A 9098-nucleotide genomic window follows, 5' to 3' on the forward strand; every position below is an offset into this window, starting at 1 on the left:
GATCTTTTTGTGCTGATGGGGCAGGAGTAGGAAGAGTGTTCCATGTGCCAGAGTATGAGACAGTGATTGTACCACTGGCAGTAAAAGCTCAGATTGTGCCAGAACCAATGGATCTCCACTTTTTGACTTGTATGTTACCAGTGGAGTGGGTGTCGCTGGTATGGGGTCTGGTACCGGTAGAACCCTGGATTTATGGACTTAAGAGTTGTGGCCATGGGATTTAGGACATACTAAACCTTTAGGGGTTTGTGACAATGTAGGGACTTACCACCGCAGCGCCTCCTACTGGTCATCTTGGGGAATTGGTTCGACCCAGTAGAGCGCCCCTTTCTGGTGGCGTCCCGTCTGTTGTCTCGCCTTTGGTTGGCATGTGGACCCGCGTTGCTCCCAACGCACAGTGTCCTCTTCTGGAACACTGTCCTCCGACAGTGTCCCTTTGTCCATTTACACCCCCTTCCAGGGGCAGGGTGACCCACAGTCCTACACCTCCAAGTCCGATCCCTACAGTCCAGGATCTGGTGTAGTTTCGGCTGGCCGCTCCCTACTGCCTATGGCTGGGAGTACTGCCAAGGGGAACAAAGGGGGGGGGGGAGACCCAGGCCCACCCACTACTCTGAGTCCTGGTCCAGAGGCCCTCTAGCAACAGCCTTGCTGTCCTCCTTCTCCTTCCTCCTCTGTCTGTTCCTCTGGACTGCTTCCCCAACGGCCCTTCTTTCCGCTAGGCCCTTTCCTTCAAGGCCTGCCGCCCGGCAGGCTACGGAGTAGGACCTTCTCCGGCTCTCCAAGGCTGGCCTGCACTGCGCTGTCCATGGTACTGGCCTCCCAGCTCTGGAGACAGACAGACCTTCCCCTCTGAAGGCCTGGGACAGACTGACTGCTCTCTCCCTGAGCAGTCTTTTATATGGCTGAGCTTGGCCCTGATTGGCTGTCCCCAATCTGGCCTCTGATTGGCTCGCAACAAGCCCTTCTCTTATTGGCTGCCAGGATGTGCAGGCACCCGGGCCTGCTGCAGCCCACACTCTCCGGGTGTGGGGCAGCTGCCCCATCACAGGGTTGAATGATCAGATTTGCTTGATTTAGGCAGGGTTGCTTCAGATGCAGACTTCAAGGGAAGACTTGCTCTTCTGCTTGTGCGAGCATTCTCAGCCTTCCTGATGGGAGGTCTTTGGGTATGGATTCCCCTGCAGTCGGAGCTGGGGCTGTGTGCCCCCGTGGCTTTGGCTGGTGCCAGAGCCACTGCTGCTTACCCCTGCCCTGTGACTTTGGCCAGGGCTGAAGCCTGGGCTGTGTGTCTTCCCCGTCCTGTGGCTGAAGCAGGGGCTGGAGCCAGGGTTGTGCTCCCCTGCATTGGTGGTGGGGCTGGGACTGTCAGTCCCCACCATCGGGCTCCAGCTGTCATTCCTCCCTCCCCAGCCTTTTCTCCCCCGTTATTTTTAGTAAAAGTCATGAACACGTAACAGCTCCCATTAATTTTTGTTGATTGTCTGCAATCTGTCAGTGACTTTTACTAAAAATAACTGTGACAAAATCTTAACCATACCCATGGGTATGGCCAGGGAAAGAGTGGCAGATATTACACCTAGCCACAACATGTGCCTCCTTGAGACAGTATAAACTGTTATGGGGGTTGTCACTGACCGAGAAAGAGCAGGAAACACAGTTTTTTGAAGCCTGGAGTTCTGGGCATAGTCCAAAACCTATAGAGGTACGGGGGTGAGGTGTTTCCCCAAGGCTGGGAATCTACCTAACTAGAAAACTCTAGTAAAAATTATAAAACTATTAAAAACTTACTAACTATACAGAACTATATACAAAAGGCACCAAGGCAAACTTTGAAATATTTACAGATTGAAGAAATCGAAGGAAAGCTCTGGACACTGGAGGTTCTAACCCAGGCCACCTGGCAGTAAGAAGGAACCGGAGAAGCAGTCAGTTCATTCCACCCTTTATACCTTCGTTGGAAGCACAAGAAAGGCAAGGAGACACGTGTGGACCAATGGATGCTGCTTGTAAGAATTCTCCGATTCTAGGAGTATGGAGCATACACTCACATCCGCAGTGGAATACACATAGGGACCAGCACTCAAAGAACCACAGGCATCTGGAGGATATTTGGGAGACACAAACTCTACCTTTGAAATCCAACTAGACACACAACCAGATTGTTAGGTTCACTTTAGGGCCTATGTCCATTAGAACTCTCATCTTGTAAGAATATTCCACGGGATTTATAACAGCCAAATATGGGGCTAAGGTAACAAAGTGCTTCAAACTGTAACATCACTTATAAGGACATTTTCTTTCTGTTTTTAGCCTACTACCAACAGGTAGAAGTTAACCACAGCACCTACAGCATGAAAGAAAAAAAGAAAATAAGGGGAAAAAAAGAGACCCATTGGAATAAAAACCTAGCCTTCCAAAAATCCATTCTAAAGCTTACTTCAGTAATTTTCAGTGTCCTTCCATTGCACTTTTATGTTTTGCTGAGAAAGTTCAATTTTTTTGTTTAGAAATGTTTATAAAAAAACAAAGGTGATGAAAGAATTAATTCCTCTGTTGCAAAAACCCTAGATGGATACACCCTCTCTTTGGGAAAAATAAATAATTCACAATTTCACTGCACACTGTCAGCTCTCATTCATTAAACTCAAACTCTAAGCCTTCCAGCAGCTCCACCCATTGAAACAATTTGCCCAGTGGGCATCTGGAGGAGCCTTGGCACATGTATAAAATCAGCACAAGTTAGAGCAACCCTGGCATAGCGTATAGCAAATTGCTTTGCTTTTTTAAACTGAAGCAGAAGATTTTAAAAGCTTTTAAAAGTAACCATGTCTGGTAAGGGCTTCCAGGGTTTTAAACAACACGCAGAAGGGGAGGTCCAGGATGCTGGTAAGAAACATTAAATATAATTTCTCTGTTTGTTGTTCTGAAAAAATCAAGGGCTAGTTTCTGCTCTCACTTACACCAGTCTAAATCTAGAGTTACTCCACTGACTTCAGTAGAATTACTTTGGATTTAAACTGGTGTAAATGAGAGCAGAATATGGGCCTGGATCTATTTTTGTTTGTCCTGAGGCTGGTTTTGTAATTTTGTCAATCTCATAATGTCAAAAACAACATAATATTTTGGTGTTTTATTTGATAGTACAGTGAGAATCCAATCACTTTATAGATGGGATTAGCCAATCAATGTCCATTATTATTTGAGGCTGATTTTTTACTATTTCTAAAGGGAAAAAAATACTGATTTTACTGCTCACAAGAAGACTCATACTGACAGTATGGGAGACTAGTGTCTTCTGTTCACAGACAAAATAACTGGAATGTAGGGTTTGGTCCTGTCGCACTGAAGCAATGGTTTTGCCACTGACTTCAGCGAACACAGAATCAGAGCCATGGACTCTAGTTAGACAAGATTCCCTGTTAAAGAGCCTTAGCCATGATTTGGAGAACACCACCTTCAGGATTAAGAACCCGACCCTGGAATGAGCTCCATGTGGACAGCCCCCCTCACCGGGATGGAATTTACTGCAGGATAGGGTTCAAAGAAGATGGTTCAGTCTTTATGCCTGTTGAATAACAACTTATTTTAAAACTTCATATTTTGCAAGCAACTAATTACTTTTTATTCTGAACCATTACAAATACTTCAATGTTTGTTTTAGGTTTTTTTTAAATGGTTACTGCCTATGAGCAGTGTAACCTTTTTCATACACTGCTCTCTAAACTGACCTCTGTTGAAGAAATTAGATTTAACCTGTGGTGGGTATGTTTGCAACCTGGAGTGAATAACAATGCTTTGCAGAAATCAATTTTAGTATTTATACTGACTAAAAATATAGACTAATTATAATAAATATAATATAATACTTTGGTTTTACTCTCTACTATGAGCTTTCAGATTTCTCTGGCTTTAAACAAAAACCTTTATACTTTTTATCATAGGGGATGTTTGATGTATTGCAATAACTATAACTATATTATGACTATTATTGTGCATCAGAGGTTTATATTTCAACTTAACATACAACAATTTTCTTTGTAAATTAATATATCCACTCTATATATGGCTTACTATACCCCTTAAAATATGTTTGCTGTAGATTTATTTACCCTCTGCTGAAGCTTCTACAGTTTGTCATGAGGTCACATGACCTCCTTAGCCAAGAGCAGATCTTCAGCAGGTAGCGACAGCACTGCTGGATATAATCCAAGGCTCTAATCCTGCAAATACTTACGTGTGTATCTTAAGCATGTGAGTAATCCTACTGACTATAAAGGAATTATTCTTGTGCTTAAAGTTAAGCATATCTGTAAGCGTTTGCACAGCTGGGGACAAATTTTAATATACAAACAAAACCTAGTTTATTTTGGTATCTACAGGTTTTATATTTCCATACTTGGGGAGTCCAGTTTCCAGAGATGCTGATTTTGAATATCTCACTTCAGATGCTGCTCCAACCACACTCAAAAATGTGTAAAATTAACGTACCCCAACCTCTTTAACTGCTCAGTTGCTAGCAATCCAGTTAAACAGCATCAGTTTAAGCCATTGTTCAAATATTACTTCCAAATTCATTCTAGAATCCAGGCTGTGATGCTCAGTTTCTTTCTTAATATATTTGATACTCCTTTTATGGCTTGAAAACAGGTACAGAAACAGAGTATATAAACTGAAGTTGTCCTTCAGGGTTAAACACCTTCTCTTGCATTTACTCTCATCCTTCTTTCCTTACTCCATCTCTCTGTGTTAAGCCAAATATGCAGATGACTGAACACTGGATTACCTGGGGCGGGGGGGTCTCCCCAGGAGGGCGACAGGAACTCCCCTCCCTCAGCTCCTAGCTCCACGTGCTGCCTCCACCCGTAGGCACCAATGGGAGCTGCAGAACTGGGGCTTGAGGTGGCGTGGAGGCAGCACATGGAGCTAGGAGCTGGAGGTCACCATTTCCCAGGAGTCGGGTAGGAAACCTGCCCCGTTCCTGCCAACCCTCCTCCCCCCCGGCCTCCCGAGCACCCGTGGTGCCTCCCGGGCCACAACACTTCCCCCCAAAAAGCACCTGCGGCGCCCCCAAACACTCGCGGCGCCCTCCCAGGTTACCCCCCCAAGCACCGATGGTGGGCCCCTGGGCCATCCCTACCGAGCCCGCCCCCCCCAAGTTTTAGTCAGGGATATATAGTAAAAGTCATGGACAGGTCACGGGCTGTGAATATTTGTTTACTGCCCATGACCTGTCCATGACTTTTACTAAAAATACCCAGGACTAAAACGTAGCCTTAATCATGATACGCTGACCAGAATTTTCCAATACAATTTAACTCCAAATCAGTGTGGATCAAACAGAGATGCAGGGCACTTCAGCTGGAGATTTCTATTGCTGTATGTATAGATGTTCAGTTCAGAAGAGATTAGGAAGTAAATGTCATTTAATGTTAATGTTTAATGCTAGCCTTATGAGCTCTTCTCAATGTGGTATATGCACTCCTGTAACATAAGGTTTATAAAACAAAATGTACCTAGCTATGTTTCTAAATGCCACATATTTTCAGAAAATTCTTGTCATTGATAAGGCAGGTCACAGATAGTCACCCAGATGCTGGGAAAGTGAGACTGTGCTTTCATAAACTGCTTATATCTTTGATGTGAAATGGCTTTTAGAGGGACGTTCCCACATAATTTCTCATTATTGTTTGGTGTTCTGCAGTTGATCCATTATATTTTTACCTCTTGTTTCTCTAGCTGTTCCTTGTAAACATACCCCTTTCCCTTCACTGGCCTGTCATGTCTCCATCCTTCTTTCCTTCCTGAAACCACACTCCTTCCAAAAAGTCTGCAAAGACTATTTTACCCTTTGAGGAAATGTTAACAACCCAGATGACAAAACATCTTCAAAACAAGAAATGTAAATACATAAATAAAAAACCAGCATCATGGAATTAGCAATGTGCAGCTAAACGCCACTGCTAATCACATCATTCTCTCTCTCTTCCTACATTTTGTCGTCTTATCTATCACTAACATGCCCAGAACACTGTTGTTGCTATATAATCGCATAGCACACTTCACTGGCAGCATGCCAGCCAGCTTATATACCTCATACAGATACCCATCAGCAATCTGCATAGCCTCAACCTATTCTCTATTAATAATCTTCTGATATACTCCCACCATGGTCTACAGCCTGTTAAACATGCAGCAGAGCCAATGGTCATAAGCACTTCATGGGCTGTGATGTGGAGAGTATGGGAAGAGAGAAGAGGAGAACATAATCTTTAACAGGTTAAATGCATTGTTTTTCTTAATTACAGCAAATGCACTGGGAAAGTCTGCACAGCACGTAGTGAACCAGGCTACAGATGCGGGTCAGAAAGGTATGAGAAATTATATTACATTCAATGAGGGCAGAACTGGGCATGAAGGGAAAGCTAGCAAAAGACATAGCCATCTTTAAAAAAAAAAAAAAAAAGAGTACAATGAACCCAGGGCCAAATCCTAATGTTCTTACTCAGTTTTTACTTGGTGCTTTCTCGAGCAAAACTCCCATTGATTTTAGTGAGAGTTTGACCTTACAAAAGGATTTACTAAAATGTGGGTAAGGATTTCAGGATTTGTATATGTATTTACTCTTGTTGTAGCCGTGTCAGTCCCGGGATATTAAAGAGACAAGGTGGGAGAGGTATTATCTTTTATTGGACCAACTACTGTTGGTGAGAGAGACCTGAAGAAGAGCTCTGTGTAAGTTCGAAAGCTTGTCTCTCTCACCAGCAGAAGTTGGTTCAATAGAAGATATCACCTCTTCCACCTTGTCTCTTTGCGTATTTACTAGCAGATTCACTACTATTCCCATTGATTCTCTATTTCTATAGCTCACACAGTACATTTAGCATTGTGTTCAAAGTTCATCATTGATCACAGTGAGGGTTCTGGCAGTAGTGTAGTCAAAACTTTGTCCATCTTTCCTAGAGGCTAAGTAAGCATGTGGTGTATCTTGATTTCTCCAGCTCTAAAGGCAGGAGGCCGTAATGATCCCAAGCCCAGCTCCAATACGTGGCAGCTCAAGGAGCTGCAGAGCCAGCAATGATGTCAATTATTAAATGGTGCTGGCAGCCCTATGCCTGTTGTGAGGGGAGTATTTTGTTTCCTTTCTGGTGATGAGAATTGCCAGAGCGAAAAACAAAAAGGTCACTAAATCAGTTTCTAAGAATGATGGAAGAATTAGCAACTTTGGAGTCTACATGTGCACTTATTTGAAAACCAGAAGCTAATGGTAATATCATGTTCTCTCCCTCTAGAACAGGGCCTCTCATACTGGTGATTGTGACACCAAGGAAGGTCACCAGGGAGTGGGGTTGTAGCAAAATTGCCAAAATATGGCAGCTGCTAGGACCCAGGCAAGAGAGCTAAAGGGACACCAGGAGAAGCTCCACTCCTTCTTGCTGCTGCCATCCCCTTCCCTGCCATTCCAGCTCTACTACAGCTTCCCATTCCTCCCGCTTCCCCTCACTATCCACAACATTCTCTGCTTAAAAATAGTGAGAAACCAGCAATTTTGTTCCTGCGGCCTCTCTCGACGTGCAGCTCCCTGCATAACTAAACAGTGATTTCCTGAACTTATGCAAGCTAGGGAAGGGAGGGGCCAGGAGGAAGCACCTCCCTACATTTCTTACCCCACTGACCAATACCACTCTCCCTTTCATCAGTACCCAACATCCACCCATACCTCCAGTAGCCACTAAAATACCTATCATCCCACAAAGTAGCATCCACCCACTCATCCAGACAGCACCTCCACCATTCTTAACCAGCAGCCCCCCAACATCCATCAGTTCCAGCACCAGTATCCCCAACCAGCATGCCCTATTATCCCACCTAATAGTTCCCAAAACCCACAGGCACCTGCCCAGCAGCACCCAACCTGTGTACCAACACTTAATATATCCCACCACCACCACCCCAACCTGCACTAGCAGAGAGAAACTCGTCTTTAGGAAATGTAAGCAGCTGGTATCTGGTGTAGTGAACATGAATCATATGGTGTAATGATTAAGTACACAGTTTGGTGTAACAACAATATGGATACTTGAGTCAGTTTCTCACTTCCCCATTCCACGATAAATATGAAACAACATACATTTGAATGTATTGACTTTGCTTTTATGTTAGCTGCCTCTTTATCTTTCTCAGCTATTGATCAGGCTTGCAAGACTGTTCAAGATGGTGTAGAAAAAACAACTGGACAAGCATCAGAAGCCATGTCTGGCGTTGGGAAAAAAATTGGACTTAAGAAATGATGAGAATTTAAACAGAGTGTGAGATGTTGTAAAATCAATGTTTGCACTGAAATTCAGTAATCATTTCTGTAGAAATATGAAAGCTGTTTTAGACTTGCATCATTTACTGTGCTTAGCTTTATGCCATATGCAGAATGCTCACCCACCAAATAGTTTTTAAAAAAATCTTGTATGCTCTAGTCATAATCTCCCATTCAACATTAATCACAAAAGTTTCAGCAGTGACTAAGGCATTGTCTGTCTCATACAGTGATGTAAAGGTTGTTGATACATTAGTTCAATGTACCTAAGAATTTAAATGATGAAACTATTAATACTCCTGCCATTACATAGGTAATAAACAGCAGAAGATTTACCTATGACATTCATGTTTTTTTTCCCCAGCCAGAGCTAAGTTGTTGTTACATTTCAAGCCAAATGTTCATTTATTCTAAAATTTTAAAATAATGGATAAGGGAATAAGAAAAACATATGATCAAATTTCTTTCACAAAGGAAAAATAACATATCACCTATAAGTACACTGGTTAATTATATAGAGCTCTCCACCAAAGGATCTCAAAATGTTTTACAAACCTCTCTGACCCTGATCCAAAATCCATTGAGCGAGCTAAGTATCAAACACATTTTACAGATAGACAATTCAGCCTCTGTGTGACTCAGTTAGCCTAAGGCCACAGAGGAACTCAGTGGAAAGGTCTGGAACAGAATAGAAGAGTCTTGGTACCTAGTTCTCTGTTCTAACACGGCCTGCCTCATTTATTGTTATATTGTGCACCTGTCATAGTGCCTGGTCCTACTGCCATTG

The 9098-nt window shown here is 43.3% G+C and overlaps 1 protein-coding gene across 1 annotated transcript; it reads left to right on the top strand.

Annotated features, from left to right (window-relative positions):
* The first annotated feature begins 2828 nt into the window (after window positions 1–2828).
* Window positions 2829–8291, top strand: ADIRF (adipogenesis regulatory factor). Its single transcript, XM_024209594.2, has 3 exons — window positions 2829–2889; window positions 6309–6371; window positions 8185–8291. Exons 1-3 carry the CDS (start codon window positions 2829–2831, stop codon window positions 8289–8291), a joined length of 231 nt encoding a protein of 76 aa, XP_024065362.2.
* The last annotated feature ends 807 nt before the right edge of the window (window positions 8292–9098 follow it).

Source organism: Terrapene carolina, unplaced genomic scaffold (genome assembly GCF_002925995.2).
Source record: "Terrapene carolina triunguis isolate 2854851 unplaced genomic scaffold, T_m_triunguis-2.0 Scaffold146, whole genome shotgun sequence".
Lineage (NCBI taxonomy): Eukaryota > Metazoa > Chordata > Testudines > Emydidae > Terrapene > Terrapene triunguis.

Bases quoted from the DNA above. Each gene is read 5' to 3' on its own strand.
- ADIRF (XM_024209594.2), top strand. From the start codon at position 2,829: ATGTCTGGTAAGGGCTTCCAGGGTTTTAAACAACACGCAGAAGGGGAG. The intron at 2,890-6,308 runs GTAAGAAACATT...TCTTAATTACAG, and splicing joins AGGGGAGGTCCAGGATGCTG to CAAATGCACTGGGAAAGTCT. The intron at 6,372-8,184 runs GTATGAGAAATT...TATCTTTCTCAG, and splicing joins TACAGATGCGGGTCAGAAAG to CTATTGATCAGGCTTGCAAG.